This window comes from Purpureocillium lilacinum (assembly GCF_023168085.1).
Source record: "Purpureocillium lilacinum CBS 284.36 DNA, scaffold_2, whole genome shotgun sequence".
In the NCBI taxonomy this organism is placed as follows: domain Eukaryota; kingdom Fungi; phylum Ascomycota; class Sordariomycetes; order Hypocreales; family Ophiocordycipitaceae; genus Purpureocillium; species Purpureocillium lilacinum.
In genome coordinates this window covers 150,664-167,548 of record NW_027072112.1, presented here as the reverse complement: position 1 = coordinate 167,548, position 16,885 = coordinate 150,664, and the positions used below count along the sequence as shown (strand labels likewise).

At 61.0% G+C, this 16,885-nt stretch overlaps 6 protein-coding genes across 6 annotated transcripts; 3 read left to right on the top strand and 3 right to left on the bottom strand.

Moving 5' to 3' along the window:
• Positions 1 to 611: 611 nt before the first annotated feature.
• Positions 612 to 2,056, top strand: PLICBS_001855 (uncharacterized protein; the record flags this gene model as incomplete). Its single annotated transcript, XM_018321456.2, has 2 exons — positions 612 to 714; positions 819 to 2,056. 2 exons carry the CDS (start codon positions 612 to 614, stop codon positions 2,054 to 2,056), a joined length of 1,341 nt encoding a protein of 446 aa, XP_018178935.2.
• Positions 2,057 to 2,469: 413 nt separating this feature from the next.
• On the bottom strand, positions 2,470 to 4,052 carry PLICBS_001854 (uncharacterized protein; the record flags this gene model as incomplete). Its single annotated transcript, XM_018321455.1, has 2 exons — positions 2,470 to 3,283; positions 3,334 to 4,052. 2 exons carry the CDS (start codon positions 4,050 to 4,052, stop codon positions 2,470 to 2,472), a joined length of 1,533 nt encoding a protein of 510 aa, XP_018178934.1.
• A 2,202-nt stretch (positions 4,053 to 6,254) lies between these two features.
• Positions 6,255 to 7,558, bottom strand: PLICBS_001853 (uncharacterized protein; the record flags this gene model as incomplete). The annotated part of the gene is made up of 3 exons (XM_018321454.2): positions 6,255 to 7,016; positions 7,098 to 7,337; positions 7,406 to 7,558. 3 exons carry the CDS (start codon positions 7,556 to 7,558, stop codon positions 6,255 to 6,257), a joined length of 1,155 nt encoding a protein of 384 aa, XP_018178933.2.
• Positions 7,559 to 8,426: 868 nt separating this feature from the next.
• On the bottom strand, positions 8,427 to 8,855 carry PLICBS_001852 (uncharacterized protein; the record flags this gene model as incomplete). Its single annotated transcript, XM_065599919.1, has 1 exon — positions 8,427 to 8,855. One exon carries the CDS (start codon positions 8,853 to 8,855, stop codon positions 8,427 to 8,429), a length of 429 nt encoding a protein of 142 aa, XP_065455991.1.
• A 2,164-nt stretch (positions 8,856 to 11,019) lies between these two features.
• On the top strand, positions 11,020 to 12,371 carry PLICBS_001851 (uncharacterized protein; the record flags this gene model as incomplete). Its single annotated transcript, XM_018321453.2, has 4 exons — positions 11,020 to 11,147; positions 11,208 to 11,274; positions 11,356 to 11,455; positions 11,524 to 12,371. The coding sequence occupies 4 exons, from the start codon at positions 11,020 to 11,022 to the stop codon at positions 12,369 to 12,371; spliced, it is 1,143 nt and encodes a 380-aa protein (XP_018178932.2).
• Positions 12,372 to 13,874: 1,503 nt separating this feature from the next.
• PLICBS_001850 (ankyrin repeat domain-containing protein 44) lies at positions 13,875 to 16,280 on the top strand (the record flags this gene model as incomplete). Its single annotated transcript, XM_018321451.2, has 1 exon — positions 13,875 to 16,280. The coding sequence occupies one exon, from the start codon at positions 13,875 to 13,877 to the stop codon at positions 16,278 to 16,280; it is 2,406 nt and encodes an 801-aa protein (XP_018178930.2).
• Positions 16,281 to 16,885: the final 605 nt, after the last annotated feature.

The following is a 16,885-nucleotide window of genomic DNA, read 5'->3' as shown; positions in this document are numbered from 1 at the left end:
CGGATTTAGGAGCCATTGACACCCAGGGCGAGTCAGGAGCATACTTCTCTTTAGAGACTGTTCGCCGTGATGGGATGTAGTGATTCCTCACATGTTTATTAATCGGCGCGCTCATTATTTTGGCCGGTGAGATCCGAGAGGAGGCTTTGATAGTATTGCAGGGCCAACTTTGCGTTCAACGGCGCTTTGCCTGGCACGGGTGCTGTAGTCGAGACGCCTGCTTAGGTGTAGATCAGGAGGTTAACGTGACGAATATGCCCAGGCATTTGGCTTGACCAACTAACTACCTTTGGGAGGCGTCTTGGGGCGGAAAATGGCAGTTTTGAGCCTGCGTAGTGTCAAACTATTGCAGGCAACTGGACGTGATATGATGCTGCCCTGTGGAGTGCCTGGCCGTGTGGTCATGGTGTTGGAAGATGAAGCCGCCTGCGTCAACGCCTAATCGGGCCACACCCCAGACCCCTGGGCCCTGGCCCCCCACCCCCTGTCCAAAATATTTCCGCCGCCAGCGTCACCGACCTACCCTTCAACACCAACCTCAGCGCATCACCACCACCACCCTCCTTCACCACCACAACCACCGCCTCTCCGCCCCTCTCGTCCAGCGAGCCATGCTCGCGGCACCATGGATCTGCCGCAGCTGCGCCCGGGCGCTTCGCCGCTCCCCCGCGCGCCATCCACTCGCGCGCTACGCATCGAGCAGCAGTTCCAATGGTGAGCTACCTACCACTCTCCGCCCGCCAACGCAGCCCAGCAAAAGCCCCCACCCCTTGGGAAGCATGGACACCCTCGTCACTGACAATTGCAAACCTTCGCAGACGCCGCCGCCGCCTCCGCCCTCGCGCCCAGCCTCCTCCGCCGCGCGCAGTCCCTCGCCGCCGAGCACGACACCCTCCAGCGGGCCCTCAGCTCCGACACCGCCGCCTTCGACGCCGCCAAGGCCCGCCGCGCAGGCGAGCTCTCGCGCGTCGCCGCCGCCCTCGCCGCGTGGACGTCCGCCCGCGCCTCCGTCGCCGAGCTCGCCGCCCTGGCCGCCGACCCGGACGGCACGGACCCGGACCTCGCCGCCATCGCGCGCGACGACCTCGCCCCCGAGCAGGCCCGTCTCGAGGGCCTCGAGCGCGCCCTCTCCGCGGCCCTCACCCCGCGCCACCCCTTCGCCCACCTCCCCTGCATGCTCGAGTTCCGCCCCGGCCCCGGCGGCCTCGAGGGACGGTACTTTACCGACTCGCTGTTCAAGATGTACAGGGCGCTGTGTGCGCGCAGGGGGTACCGCGCGAATGTTCTTAAATATGAGCTGGCGGATGCGGCGGGCGATCAGTCTTCTTCGGCGGGCGAGCAGCCGCTTCAGGAGGCGGTCCTTGAGGTGCAGGACCCGGGCGCGTATGACATCTTTCGCGGCGAGGCGGGCATGCACCGCGTGCAGCGCATCCCCAGCACGGAGAGCAAAGGCCGCGTGCACACCTCCGCCGTGGCCGTCTGGGTGCTGCCGTCCTTTGCCGACAGCAGCAACAACAACAACGGCGGGGGAGGGTCTGGCGCAGATGTCATCGACGTCGACGACCCGGAGAGCGACTTCTACGTCAACCCGGCCGACGTGCGCGTCGAGACGATGCGCGCCCGCGGCGCCGGCGGCCAGCACGTCAACAAGACCGAGTCGGCCATCCGCCTGACGCACGCCCCCTCGGGCACCGTCGTCTCCATGCAGGACCACCGCTCGCAGCAGCGCAATCGCGAGGACGCCTGGAAGGTGCTGCGCTCGCGCGTCGCCGCCCAGCGCGTCGAGCGCCGCCAGGAGGAGGCCGCCCGCCTGCGCAGCAGCGTCCTCAGCCGTGCGCAAATCACCCGCGGCGACAAGATCCGCACATACAACTACGGGCAGGACCGCTGCTCGGACCACCGCGCGGGCTTGGATACGCATAACTTGCCGGACGTGCTGGCGGGCGGGGAGACGCTCGATAGGATCATGGGCGCGGCGAGGGAGTGGCTCGTCGCCCGCGAGGTGGAGGCTGTTGCAGCCGAGGAGGAGGCGAAGCAGCAGCAGCAGCAGGAGTGACAGACGACGGAGACGACGACGACGACCAGGTAAAGAACCGGCGCTGTTTATGTGCGCGTATACGTACTCTACAAGTGTAAGATAGTGGACATGGCGCAGTTCATGCGTGTATATAGATCACACACGACCTGTAGGATAGTGTACAAGATGTCACTTGTATATAACGCCCCCTGCGTGCCCAGTTCTCGCCCCATGACAGCGCGCACGCGCTCGCCTGCAACTCGTTCATGATAAACGTTCCCCGCGTAGGTATAGTGTAGTATAACTTGAACCCCAAGAAACGCCCTGTCAACCCAAAACAAAACTCCAAGCTGGCTAGCAATGCCGTCAAAGATGTGACACCCATATAAGACTATAACGCTGAAACAGCCAAGCATCGGGATGAGCCCCTCCAAAATGGAGCGCAGTCATCCTCACATGAGCCCACCCAGCACCACCTTGCCGATGCTCGCCACCTCGGTGCGCACGTGGGACCTGCTGTGGTCGTCAAACTCCTTGACGACGCCCTGGACGATGATCTTGCGCAGGCGCGAATCGGCCTTGGAGAAGAGCTCGGCGACGGGGGCGGAGCATTCGCGCGGCGTGGGCACGAGGGCGAGGAAGCGCGAGTAGCAGTCGATGAGCACGTCGCACAGCGTCGCAAACGTCTCGAAGAAGTCGGGCTCGAATGGCAGCGATGGCGTGAGCAGGTACGTGTACTCCTCGCCAGGGAGGAGGTCCGACTCGGAGGCGGCAAAGTTCATGACGGCGGGGGCGCCGTTCGCACTGCCGCCCGGAGCGTTTCCGTACCCGTTGCCCATGCCGCCAGCCGCGCCTCCCGCGCCGTTGCCTCCAAAGCCGCCCGCCGCGCCGCCGCCGTAGTCGTCAGGGGACTCGGCAGCCGAGGTGGACCGGCGCGACTTACCACCGCCGGGCCGGCGGAACATGCTGGGCAGGCGTGCGCGGGTGAGGCTGACGGCGGCGGCGGCGCTCGAGGTGGAGGCGGCGGAGGAGTCGGAGTGATGGATCTGCTGGAAGGAGTCGAATTCGGAGAGCAGGGCGTTGAGGCAGCGCAGGAACTCGAGCGGAGTGGACGAGTAGAGATCGTTGATGGTGGGGATGGAGAGGCCGAGGAGGAGGTAGTTGGTGGCTTTGCGGGCGAGGCGCCGGGGGTCGAAGCAGGGCATGCGGGCGAGGTCGGGCTTGTCGAAGAGGTACGTGTTGAACCAGTAGACACGGCCTTCGTGACTGTAAAGGAGGTCAGTCTGCGATCCCATCGAGTGGGGAAGAGTGCTTACGCCTTGCGCAGGTAGTCAAGAGTCGATATGCGCTTGTTGGCCACGTCGGCAATGTGCTGGTGGATGGCGCCCGCCTCGCTGGGCTGCCACATGCCGGGCCCGCTCAGGGGCGTCGGCGGTGGCATCATGGTCATGCCGGCGGCCGAGTTGGCCGTCGCGGAGCGGCCGTGGAGAGGGACGAAGCCCGGGGGCGCGGCGGTGCCGTAGCTGTGGCCGAGGCCGCCTCCGTCGGGACTGACGGGGCTGCGCGCTAGATTCTGGCTCTGGGTCTGGCTATGGATTTTTGCCGCGGCGGCGAGGGCGTAGTCGGGCAGGGCAGGCGGGGCGGCGGCGTCGGTGACGACGGCGTTGGAGGAGGCGGTGCTGCCGATCGAGGTGGTCGAGGAGCCCCGGCGACGGCCGGTCGGGGCGGACGAGGAGACGGCGGACGCGGCGCCCAGCGAGACCTTGCGCGAACCGAACGAGGGCTTGCGCGGTTCGCGCGCGAGGATGGGCACGGCTCCAGCTGCTGCCGCCGAGGGCACTGGAGGCGGGGGCGACTGCGGCGGCAGATGTAGGGGGTCGACGCTGAAGCTGCCGTCGCGGGTGGCCGGGCGCAAGGGGAGGCCGGAGGAGGAGGTGGAGGACGAGGGGGAGAAGATGGCCGAGTTGAAGAGGGGAGAGGCGGGCGGCAGCTGTGCCTGGGTGGCGTGGTTGTGGTGGTGCTGTTGGTGCGGCATGACGGGCGACGGGTGCGCTGCGCGCGGCGCTCGCGTGGTCTCGTCGAGGGGTCTGGTCTGGGTGCGTGGCTAAAACCAAGGCACGGTAGCGATGCGAGACTCGAGCCGGATCCAATGCGGCGCGCGGGCCTTGGGACCTTGGACCCTGGGAGCCAGACGGGCTGGCTGGTGGGCGGGCTGGAACCCGAGGTTTCGGTTCGTCAATGGGGGCGCGCCGCTTTGCCAGGGACGTCGGGTGTGCGTGTGTGTGTGCCCGCGCGTGTGAGCGTCAGGGGTTGTGGCGTCTGGCGTGAGATTGACAGACGCGCGATTGGGGATGGATGGATGGATTCTGGTTCTGCGGCTGGCTGGCTGGCTGGCTAGTCGTGGTTCGGGACCTGGGCTTGGGCCTGGCGCCGACGCTGGTCGCCCAGCTATTCGCGCCGGGCTCGGCTCGTGATGCGCCGGGCTGGGCTGGCGCTGACGCTGTGCTGCGACGACGCGATGGGATTGGGGCGGCACCTCAGTAACCTTGGAAGCCGTGGCTCAATTGGACCGGAGCATTGATTTGGTTCCTGGTTCTCTCAAGGTTCGCCTGTTGGCTCGCGCTGACGGGCGTTGTTCTTCCGCGTGGCTCTCTATCGCGCTGTCGGTCTGTGGCTCTCGCTTGGGGCTCGCTTCGTTTCGGCGGCGACGTGCTATAGGCAAGGTTGTGGAGGGGACCGAGCAACGAGGATGGGTTCGGTGGTAAATCGAAGACACGGGACCAGCGTGCGTGCGTGCGGGCAAGGCGAACAAAACTATGGACAGAGAATCGGAAGCGCAAAGGGGAGAGTTTGGGTGAGTCGTTGCGTCGGGGAGAGAGGATGCGGAGGAGGATTTGAAAAGGAGGAAGAAGGATGAAGGAAGGGGGAGGGAGAAAAAAAGTCAGGCCACAGGGGCAGGAGGAAGGAGGGATGCAGGCTAGAGAAGCTCGATGCCGGCCATCGTGGAGGAGCGGGCGGGGGGGGGGGGAGCGACTTTGGAGGAAGGAGCCCGGAGGAGACGGGAGCGAGTCAATTATTATAGGCCACACCGTCTTCGGAGGAGCAGGACCCTAGTTAGTGAACCTCCCACCTTGGGGGTTTTCTTCTTCTCAATATTTAGCTACGGGATTGTAGCTGAAGTGTCATATTTCTGCCCCTTTGCTGATTCCTCGTCTGCGTCAGCGATGCATGTGTGCCGCCGGGTCCGCAGGTGCCGCCTATGGAGGGTGAGGTGGCTGCACCGGCCTGCTGCATGGCGCTGCACCGGCGCGGACTCGGCGCTGCAGGGCGCCGGCAGTTGCGTCAGTGGGACCCATTGTCGAATGATGAGACGGCCGGGTCGCCTGTGGGGTTGGATTGGGTGTGGCTCCCGGCGGGCACTGGGCACGCAACCACGGGCGGGCTCCAGCTCGTTCAGGCAGTGCAACTCCAGTGCAGCGGGCAGGGGGTTCAGGGGTTTATTGGAGCCTGTCACCTGCCGCTTTGGTGCCGGCCGTGGACGGGAAGTTTTGTCGCCGACCCGGCATCATCAACTTGGCCGCTGCTGGGACCATGGGGGTCGCGTTCGGAAGGGGCATGCTAACGGCCGGCACCTTTGCACTTTACAGCTGCCGGCTGGGGAGTAAGTCGTCCGCGACATAGCTGGCAGTCGGCGCATCCGAGACGTCAATTGGGTCTCGCCCAGCAGAGTGAAACAAAGCCGTTGGGAACTTGGGAGACTCCGCCGGTTCATGCCGGACCCTGCAATGCTGCGTCCCATGGTTCAGCGCGAGAGTAACGGCCGCTGGCCCTGACTCGACGACTCCCGCGACGCCGCATTGATCTTTCCCATGCGCCTCCGTCCCCTGATGCCGCCGTCTCAACCTCACCCAGTCTGCGGATATCGCCGAGCCATGCCCCTCTTCGGAAGTTCAGATACGTCCAGCTCTTCTGCGGATGAACCGTCTACCTGACCTGTGTCCCTGTGACTGTTGTCGCGAGTCAGTGACAGTTGCATCATGATCGCCCATTGTTGATAGTGGCATCTCTTTGTCTCATCGCAGCCACACCGTCGTCGCGCCGGTATCAAATGCCCTCGTCTACAAAGCCCAAGTAACGTTACTACACACCTCACGGGATTGCATTGCGTACCCGCGGCATTACGACTACCTGACCAGATTCTTCCTCACGCTCACAGACTGACCCCCCAGCGCAGTCCTCACATCTGCCTCAGCGATGGCGTCGGCGTCGCGCTCGCCAGCGCCGGCACCCCGCCCGTCGTCGAGCACACGCAGCCCTGGCCCGCGATGCTCGTCACCGGCGGCGCCGTGCACGTCGCCTCAAACGTGAACCCGGGCGCCGTCGTCGTCCCCGGCGGCGGGCTCCCACCACCACCCCTGACGGCCTCGGCGCGCACCAGCACGGGGATGATCTGGCCCGTGCCGAGCCCGAACTCGCGATGGCCCAGCACCGCCAGCAGCGACCTGATCTCGCCGCTGTGGCTCGTCACGCTGAGCCACGTGCCGTCGTCGTGCGCAAACACGTCGTCCAGCACCGTCTTGCTGCGCGCCTGCTCGTGCGCCTCCGTCTCGCCCTTGCTCTGCGCGCCCTGCCACAGCTCGTCCTCCTCGGTGAAGCCCTCCTCGAAGCGGAAGCTGGCGGGCGCGAAGGCGCGGATCTCGCGCCGCGTGCTGCGCCGGTCGCACGTGTGGATGCTGATGCCCTCGCGGAACAGCTCCTTGATGGTCGGCCGGAAGGGCTTGCCCGCGGGGAGGTGCAGCGACGAAAAGGTCCCGTCGGCGGTTTGGATGCACCGCTTGAGCGGCGACGAGTAGTACGAGTCGAAGGCCGGCATGCCGTGGTCGCGCAGCCGGCTGGCGAAGTAGGCGTTGGCGCGGCTGGCCTCGGCGGCGCCCTGCGGGGTGAGCAGCGGGTCGGCCCAGGTCGCGGTGCCGTTGCCATCGAGCTCTGCCCAGTAGCACTGTTTTCACCATCATCATCATCGTCAGCATTGGGGAGGTTATTGGCGAGAGAGAGAGATAGAGACGGAGAGACGACGGACATTCCACGCCGGCGTGCCGTAGTACGTCTCGGCCACGTTGTGCCAGCCCTGCCCGTGGCGGCCCATGACGAGCACCTTGTACCGCGTGCGCCCGTCGTTGCGGCAGTTGCTGTTGAGGTAGTCGACCCAGCGGGCGAAGCGCTGCCACTGCGTTGATGCGACCGAGCCCGAGCTCGGTTGGTGATGGCCCCAGCCGTCAGTGGGATACGTGCGGTTGAGCAGCCCAAAGTTCCACGCCGCCTGCGTGCCGTCAGTCAGTCAGTCAGCTCTCACGCTCATGTCCATGGACACTCATGGCGTCAACGCACGTAGTCGAAGCCGCTGGGGTTCGTCGTCGGCTCGTCCTGCAAAAAGTAGCCCGAGACCGTCGAGTACCGGATCGTGGCGCCGTCGGCCTCGTGCCAGCGCGCCGAGGCACCGGACGCGGCGAGGCCCAGCGCGGTGAGCGTGGTGGCCTTCATCTCGGTCGCGTGTTTGGTGGCGGTGCGGGGTTGAAGCTGGCGATGTCTTGGGCGAGGTGCTGTGGTGAGGGGGACAAGTTAAATTGTCCTCGTGATGTGCGATCAGCCGAACTGACGAGTCTCTGTCCGGAGGAGCACGGCTGCGCTTTAATACGGGCGTGAGTTTGCCTCCTTCTCCAGCTCAGGCTAATTCCCCTTCAACTTGGTCGCGGTTGTGCCGCGTTCGTTGTCGTCGTCCTCGCCGCAAGTCGGCCCGGATGGCAGTCGGAAGATCGAATACTAGTCGCAATGTCGCGTCTCTTCGCTCCAAATTCCAATAGCTCTGAGGGTCAGCAGTAGTCTAGGCTGGAGAGATCCTTTTAGTTTCGCTCTTCGCTAGCATCCGCTGCCACGTGCAGGACCTTGTTCGACGTCGTGCCAGCGGCTAAAGCTGCCCGCGATCCCATGGGATGAGGCTTCAGCGGCGCATGTAAGCCAGCGCGGTGGCACGTTGCGCATCGATTGGCCCCGGTGGCGGCTGACGCCGGGCCAGGCCCTTTTTCGGCCTGCTTTCCGGCGCCGTTGCCTTCTTGTTTCTTACACCGGCGGGCGGCGCGGACAATTCTCGCTGGCCGTTATCGCTTCATCTAGCGCCCGTTTGTCAATTCGTCTGTCCGGAATCGCTTCGTGGTTGTGACTTGGTGGCAGTTTGCTGACCTGCGTCATGACATCAACATCAATGTCAGCCTCGGGGGGGTTGGGGGGTAACAATAGTGTGCAAGCACTTGGGGCCTCCAGGTATACGATAGTCTTGACCTATATTGCTCATCTATACCATAAACGCCTTCCAAAGCACAAGGTCCATAACCAAAAGCATACAGGGCTTATACTAGTCGCAAATATTGGTACACCCATTCACATGGCGAACATAGTTGACGGTAAGCTCTCCCGTGATCTTCCAGTTGTTCGACTCGGGAAAGCCCAGCGGCACGCTCCCGCACCTGTCGCAGCCGTACGAGTCGAGCGCCTGCAGCAGCCGCTTGATCTCCTTGCCCGGCACGCCCGCCCGGTTTCTATTCTCCGGCATGTGCTGGAGGAAGACGCATACGCCCGTTCCCATGGGCAGGATCTGGTCGCATATGATGTGCTCCCCGTTCCTGTACATCCGGGACTCGGAGATGCCGATGCTCTTTCTGGCAAAGCTGTGCGTGTCGCCCTTGCGGCAGAGGGCGTTGCGGCCGAAGCAGTTGATGCCCTCGGCGGAGGTGTCGCCTGTAGCGAGGGCGACGATGAGCGCCGCGACCTCGATGAAGCGCATTCTAATTTCTGGGTAATGAGCGTTAGCCGTCGGCCCGGACTCCGAGAGGGAATCGTGAAGTGCGAGATGTATCCTACTTGAGTCGACGCGTTTTGCGATCTCTTCCTTGATGGTGATATGCCAGTGTCTCAATTGTCCCGGCAGAGAGCAGAGGGCGAGGTGTCGACCGACCCGACCCGTGCTTCGCCCATGGTGCTGGCCGCCAACAATCGAAGGCTCTAATGTGCTCATATACTCCAACAGTAGAGAATCAAGCGACAACGATATTTGCCGCAGTACGTAACGAGGGCGCACGGCGCCACGGAAACGCCGCGGCTTCGTAACAACTTCCCTTGAACATGAGGCATCACTGCTTTTGGCAAGCCGCCAAGGTACGATCAAGCGTGTCAAGAGTCTAGACGTGCAGTCCATCACAGCCTTGGCATTATTGCTGCCGCAGAGCGGTTATGGAGCAATCTGGGAGAGCAGCTGGCCGATAAGCTGTCGCATTATGGACATCATTTGCATAAGCAGAAGCTGTCAATTGACTGCTGTCAGGCTTCCTTGAGATGATCATTGACCATACAGGAAATGGGTGACGCCTCGCCGCCTCAACCTGCGACCGCGTCTCGCCTGGCATGCAGCGATGCACCATGCACCGTGCTCAAGGCTTCCCTACCGGCGAGACAACGACATTTGCGCTCTTTACGTACGAATTAGGCACGTCGCTAAAGTATCCGACCGTGCTTGCGGCCCTATTTCCTGTGGTCGTGGCAAGAGACAAAAAAGGATGTGATTTTGGGTGCTGACCGTAAGCGCCAGCGACGGGTCGCGACAGTGCTAGTGCCTGGTTCCTGGCTTCCAGAACACGGAGCCGCACCAGTTTTGCGGGGGCCGCTGGACCTGGGAGTCTCAAAAGGATGACATCTCAGTTTCCACGACGTCAGTGTTCGACATCGAGAGTCCGACGTCTCCGTATCTCGATGTCCGGGTGACAGCTGCGTCCCGTTCGTGATAGCCATGGCTTCCATTTGCAGCATTAGTCTGACACGACTCCGCCACTGACGACGCTTCCGCATGACAAGAGGCACTTGGATGATGAACTGAACGGCTGTGGGAACCATCTCCGCATTGTCATGAAGCTTGCTGCTTAGCAATCAAACCATGTGCAAAATAACATGGTGTGGACAGCACTTTGAGGGGGCTCTCCTTAAAGACTGCAAAGTCCATGGAGCTTAAGTCCGACGCGCAGCTTCGGGGCCAGGCGAGGTGGTGTGGCGTCCGGGGAGCTCCCAACCTCCCGGGCCCGTCTGGTAGACCGTGGCATCGCAATAGATTGACGATGGAGGCTTGGAGCTCGCTACAGATCAATCCGATGGCTTGCCATCTGCGGAATGAACAATTCTCGCAACGTCGGTATTACTGCTTGGCAGAAAAGGCCATCCTGAGGCGGGGGTCCCCTGAAAAGCAAGCTTTAGGAATCGCGCCCGGAACAGTATCGACGGCATTAAACTTTACCAAGTGGCCCAGCCGCTCCAGCCCTGGTGTCTCAGCTCGACACAACCCCTCAAACCCATGAGCAGTGACATTGATCTACTCGGCACCGAGAATCATTCTCAAGACTCGTTACCTGCTCGACGTGTACGTTCAGATTTGCGGAGAGGCAAACGGTGTTTGGCCGGATTTAGTGTCGTCATGGCAATGCAATGCCACGGATTTAAGGGCCCGTTGAGGTCCGTTGCGGACTTGGGATTGGGAACCAGGTTGAAGGGACTCTGCTGTCGGACATTAAGGTTTGCTTGGGAGGGACCTGGTACTGGTGGATAATGCGCCTGGCCTACATCCCGAGAGAGTATGACTATGCAGCACGTTGTGCAAAGTACCCTAGTTCTAGCTTAACGGCCGCGCCACCATCTCCAGCTGAGAGGCACGCCTCTCTCGTCTACTTGAGAGATCAGTGGACTGTTGCGGAACGGAGTTTGGCGGGATCGTCGGGTGGCCACACGGGTGTCAATGCTTGTGTAGGTTGGCGAGAAGCTCGCCTGGCCTAGCTGTCAAATAAAAGCGGCAGCTTGCTCCCAATTCTCCAGGCCGGCACAGGACACCGCAGCCATCTAGATACTGCAACTCGTGATTTGCTCTCGGCCATCTCTAGGCGACCACTTACCTTCCAGTACTCGACAAAATGGACAAGGCACTTCCCAATGCCCCGCCGCCCAAGTCGGCTCTTGGCCGTTACCGTCTGCTCGCGCCTAATGCTGCCGTGAGAGTCAGCCCTCTCTGCCTGGGCGGCATGAACTTTGGCAATGGCTGGTGAGTCGCATCTGCGCGGCGATTGGAAACTGAGGTACGGGGATCTAACGACATTCTCAGGAAGGAATTTATGGGCGAGTGTGACCAGGCTACGACCGAAAGCATCCTCGATTTCTTTTACGACCAGGTCAGGCTCCCGCGGCCGTCCACGACGAAAGCCGACAACATACCATACTAGAAGAGGGCGGCAGCTGACGGGATAGTATAGGGCGGCAACTTCATCGACACCGCCAACAATTACCAGTTCGGAGAATCGGAGCGCTGGATCGGCGAGTGGATGAAGAAGTGTGGCAACCGAGACGAGATCGGTACGCTTCACCCCTACGACCCGACTACACCACGGCTGGCGATGCCTTAGCTGACTTACACGGACCAGTTCTCGCGACCAAGTTCTCCACAAACTTCCGATCCGGCCCCGACGCGCCGCATATCCTGGCCAACTTCAACGGCAACGGCACCAAGAGCTTGATCACCTCGGTCAACGCCAGCCTGAAGAAGCTGCAGACCGACTACATCGACCTGCTCTACATCCACTGGTGGGACTACAGCACGCCGATCCCCGAGCTGATGCAGAGCCTCAACCACCTCGTCGCGTCGGGCAAGGTGCTGTACCTGGGCGTGAGCGATACGCCGGCCTGGATCGTCAGCAAGGCCAACGAGTACGCGCGCAACCACGGCCTGCGCCAGTTCTCGGTCTACCAGGGCAACTGGAGCGCGGGCAGGCGCGACTTTGAGCGCGACATCATCCCCATGTGCAAGGAGGAGGGCATGGGCATCGCGCCGTGGGGCGCGCTCGGCGGCGGCAAGTTCAAGACGGAGGCGCAGCGCAGGGCCGGCGAGGGCCGCCAGATCAGCTTCTCCGAGTCGGACATCAGGGTCAGCGCGGCGCTCGAGAAGATTGCCAAGGCCAAGGGCACCGTCATCACGAGCATCGCCATGGCGTACGTCATGCAGAAGACGCCCAACGTGTTCCCCATTGTTGGCGGGCGCAAGGTGGACCATCTCAAGGGCAACATCGAGGCGCTCTCCATTGAGCTGAGCGACGCCGATATCGAAGCCATTGAGAGCGCAGTGCCGTTCGACATGGGGTTCCCGCACACCATGCTGTGGGCTGGCAGCCCGGGCATGCCAAAGCAGTCAAAGGTCATGTGGGCGCTTGCCATGGGTGGCATTAATGACTACGTGGAGGAGCCCAAGGCAAGTCTTGCGTCCATGTCGGCTTGACACAGCGTGAGAGAGAATGAGTGGCGTGCTAACTGGCATCACAACAGGCTATCCGACCACAGAGCAGCAAGTAGTAGTGTCGGCTTGCGTCAAGGCTTGGGCATGGTACTTGTATGGGGCGCTCATGCCTGGGAATCAGCAGTTGGCAAGCTACCTTGTATGTGTATTGGAGCTAATATGGACGGCTTGACTTGAAGCAAAGGGCCCTGATAAAAGCTACGTTCTGCAGGCGCATGATGCCACATCGAAAGACGGGTTCTGAGTTCAAAAAGGGCAATGCAGGCGGCCATCATCAATGGCTCGAAGGATTGTCGCGAGCCGCGGAGTCTTGTCCGAATTGCGCGCGTCTCTGACCCAAGGGCTTCACCTGTCGGCCACGCCAAGTCGTCGCGGAGATCACCAGCACTGTACTTCGGGGCCCCAGACCCAGAAGTTGATGTTGCAACCACCTTTGACGCACTATGTGATTGAGCATCAGTGTGTTGCACGAGGATGTAGGGGAGAGCGTTTTACTGACGGGAGTTTCAGCGCACTTGTATGTCACCCAGTCGTATACATACTCAAAGTCCAAACTAGGGGGCAGCGACTGGAGCGACCGTACTCTGGCTTTGTACAGGGAACATTCCCCTGAAATAGGGTTGCACTGCCGTATCGACTATTCTTAGCGTCATGGTAGGTACCTCGCGAGTTCAGAGCCAAGGTTCATACTATTCCTTGTACGCATGAATTGTACAGCTCAGCTTCGTGTCGTGCCTCCTCAACGTTCTGAACGTCCTTTGGCGGACGGTTGGGCCCGGTAAAGCGGGTTGGGTCCCGTTCACGTTCCCTGCCACGAGGGTCGTATGTGTTGAGTGCATGTGAACGCGCGGCGGGCCTGGAAGACACGGCACATTGGACGGCTCCGAAGAGGATCTGCAAGATGAATACGGTAACAAAGAGTTCCATTTTGGACTGCGGGCTAAGCAACATGGCGCAACCTTGGCGGCGAATTGAGGTGGACGAGACGGTGGTCTCTCTAAATTACACGTACGTACTCCAGAGGTGTGGCACACTTTAGTACTTAGTTGCAGGCTGCAACTTGCAGCATGCAGAAGAATAGGATCGAGCGTTCCTATGAAACAGCGCACACGCCATGGATGAAGAAATACGTTTGTCAATGTGGCACGGTTCGGGGCTACGACTATTGGAGCACGCGACAGTCAAAGGACAACGCCCCAATTCCGACTATGCTGCAATTGCAGGCAGGAGTCGCAACCTCACAGGACAGTGAGAGGCCTGACGATACGAGCAATACGCCTGCGCTGTGCGACCCACTTCACTCGGGTCCCTGCCCGCGCGCGTACAGCGTTTCGTTTCTCGCAAACTGAACCGACAGGCCGCAGGGGTGCCACTAATGGGCCGTTGGGATTACATACGAAGTACGTGCCTTAAACAGATGAAACCGTCCCTTTCAGCTGCCGCAACCTCGTCAATCCTGTCAGTATCAGGTTGTCAACCGCAACTATGGCGCTGCTTGCGTTGCCAAACGAGCTCGTCACACAAGTCGCCCAGTTCCTGCCCACGGAAGCCGACTTGAGCAGGTTCAGTCGCACGTGCCGACGGCTTCAGGGGCCCGTCGGGGTCGTCCTGTATCGTCGCAACCGAGAGTCCAACACGGCCTTGACCTGGGCCGCGAGGAAGAACATCCCAACAATCTTCCAGCATGCAGTCAACGCGGGCACTCGCATTAGCGAATCCAAGGCGCCGCTCCTTTTCGATGCCGCACTCAGAGGTCACGTCCGCGTCCTGAAGACCTTGCTGAGCATGTGCAAGCTGGAGTCCTTCGTCTGGGACTGCATGGCGAGCACCCCGCTCATCGTCGCCATTCAAAACGGGCACACGGACGTCGTCAGGGTTCTCCTTGAGCACGGCGCGGATCCGCTGCTGCCGTCGCGTTTCGATCGCGGTGAAACGCCGCTGCACACCGTCGCGCGGTATCCCCGAGAGGTGGACATTGCAGCCATGCTGGTCAATGCGAGTAGCGACATCGCTCCTCGCCAAAGGCCTGACGGGACCCCGTTGCATCTCGCCGCCCGCTCTGGTCATGTACGCATGGTGGAGATGCTCCTGGATCGCGGCGCGGACTACATGCAGATTGAAAACAACAGCACGCCTCTGGGACTGGCCGTGAAAGGCGGACACCTTGTCACCGCGAAGGTCCTGCTGAAGAAGTCGCCCGATCTAACAGGGCACGTGGTCGCGGGCCTCCCAATGCTCAACGCCGTGGCTGGTGAGTGCACGGCGGAAATGGCCTTGCTTCTCCTTCAACACGGCGCCAGCCAGCACGAAGGGGTGGACCAGGGAGATCTCCCCTTGCACACAGCAGCATCAAAGGGAAACGCGGCCGTGATTAGAGTTCTGCTGGACCACGGAGCCCGTGTGGATGATCAATGCGTGGATGGCAAAACAGCATTGCTCCACGCAGTCATGAGCGAACAGGCCAATGCCGTCAAGATACTCCTAGATGCAGGGGCGAATACTTTGCTCATGACCACATCCGGCCACCAGCCACTGCATCTAGTGTCAGACAGGGACGTGCCCATGATAGTGGACGCACTGCTCGATCACGGTGCTGATGTGGCTGCACGGGATGCGGAGGGGGTGTCTCCCGTGGCCAGTGCCATGAAGAAAGGGCTCTCTCAAGTCGTGATGAGACTTGTAGAGCGCGGGGCAGACGTCGACGACAAAACGTCCAAGTTGCCACTGCTGTCACTGGCTATTGACAATGGCGACCTGGACACTGTTTCCTTCCTCCACGCCCATGGAGCCGACCTGGCCGCCGTCGACGAGTTTGGCTGCACCGCTTTGCACGTCGCCGCGAAAAATGGCCACGTCGATATTGCCAAGTTTCTCTTGGGGCATGGAGCCGATTGCCAAGCGGTAGACTCCTACGGATGGACACCGCTGCTGTTGGCCGCGGCCAACGGATGCGACAGTGTAGCCGAGGTGCTCATACAGAAGGGCGCCGATTTGGAACAAGCAAACAAGCAACAATACACGCCGCTCCTCATAGCGGCAGAAAACGGCAACCTTGAGGTGGTGGAGATGCTTTTGGCCAGCGGTGCGAGCTTGCAGGCAACCAACTCGACGGGAACGGGGCCTGCTATGGCTGCCGCCACGTGTGGCCACGTCAGGGTGCTCAAGCGACTGCTCGCAACGGGCAAGGTAGACATCAACCAGCGAGATATTGACAACCGGACAGCGCTTCTCCTCGCCGCAATGCGAGGAAGAGAGGCCATCGTCAATGTTCTCCTCTCCCAAGAACCCCCTCCGGTCTGCGACACAAAAGACAAGTGGGGAGCGACGCCGCTCATCATGGCCGCGCGCAACGGGCAAACTTCCATACTTCGCCGTCTCCTAGAGCTTGAAAACCAGCCACTGCACGAGCAAGACATGTTTGGTCATTCAGCTCTCGACTGGGCTGCGCGGAGCGGCAAAGCCGAGGCCTTTGCGCTCCTTGCCTCCGTCGCCGGGGATGATGCCCGCCACACGCAGCTCGCCGACCAAGCCGAGGCGATCCGGTTTTCGCAGACGTCTTGCTACTGTGACGTCTGCGGGCGTTGCACCATATCCGCGATGCGTGACCGGGCGCAGGGGTGTGAGGCTTGCGGGTGGGGCGACAACGTCGTCTTCATCATCTGTGCGCCCTGCGCAGACAACGGGGCTAGGTGCCGTGGCGAGGGCCATACCTGGGAACCGCACGAGTGCGGGTGCGGAGACGGGTCTGACTATGAAGAAGAGGAGAGCGATGATGAGTTTGGTGAGGAGGATGAGGACGAGAGCGATGAGGAGTCCTCCGAGGAAGAGGAGGAGAGCGAACATGAATCTGGTGCTGAATCATCTGCGGATGAGGCAACAGACGCCTCTTGAAGAATTTGGGGCATTTCGGGCAGTCAAGGGGTTGAGTGTACCATGATTATATGAAACCGTAACCTGTGCCGGATGTTTTACGTAAATATGACTCTTGTAACGAGGAAGGAGCAAGTTTATTAGCCTTGCCTTTAATCACAGACATGAGGATCGACTAAAGGTAGCAGACTTTGTTGACTTCATCCTTCTTACAAAGCATCAGATCCTGAGAGTCAGGGTCACAACATAGCATGTAACGTGTTTAGAGGCTGGCGTTCAAGACACGAAGACCGAGGACAGCGCGCAGCAAGATAATGCTGCGGTCTGGGCGAGGCGAACAATGCTTGTACAACCTCCATAACTCGCACTGCAAAGCCGTCATTTGTCTCTATGCTAGAGCTTAAGGGAGGCTCTGGTACGACAAGTAAGTGGAAACTTAGGCAATACGGTGTGTCATGCGAAAGTCCCTATGTACTCAACTTTGACAACACCACCAAGAGACATCAACAGCGTAGACAACCACCAGGAGGATATCCGATGATAACCGACAGAGAAAAGGGACGAGCAACGTACGTGCAGCAGCAGTGTGTTCTTTTTAGCGCAGAATGCGCCTGGAAAGAGAATGA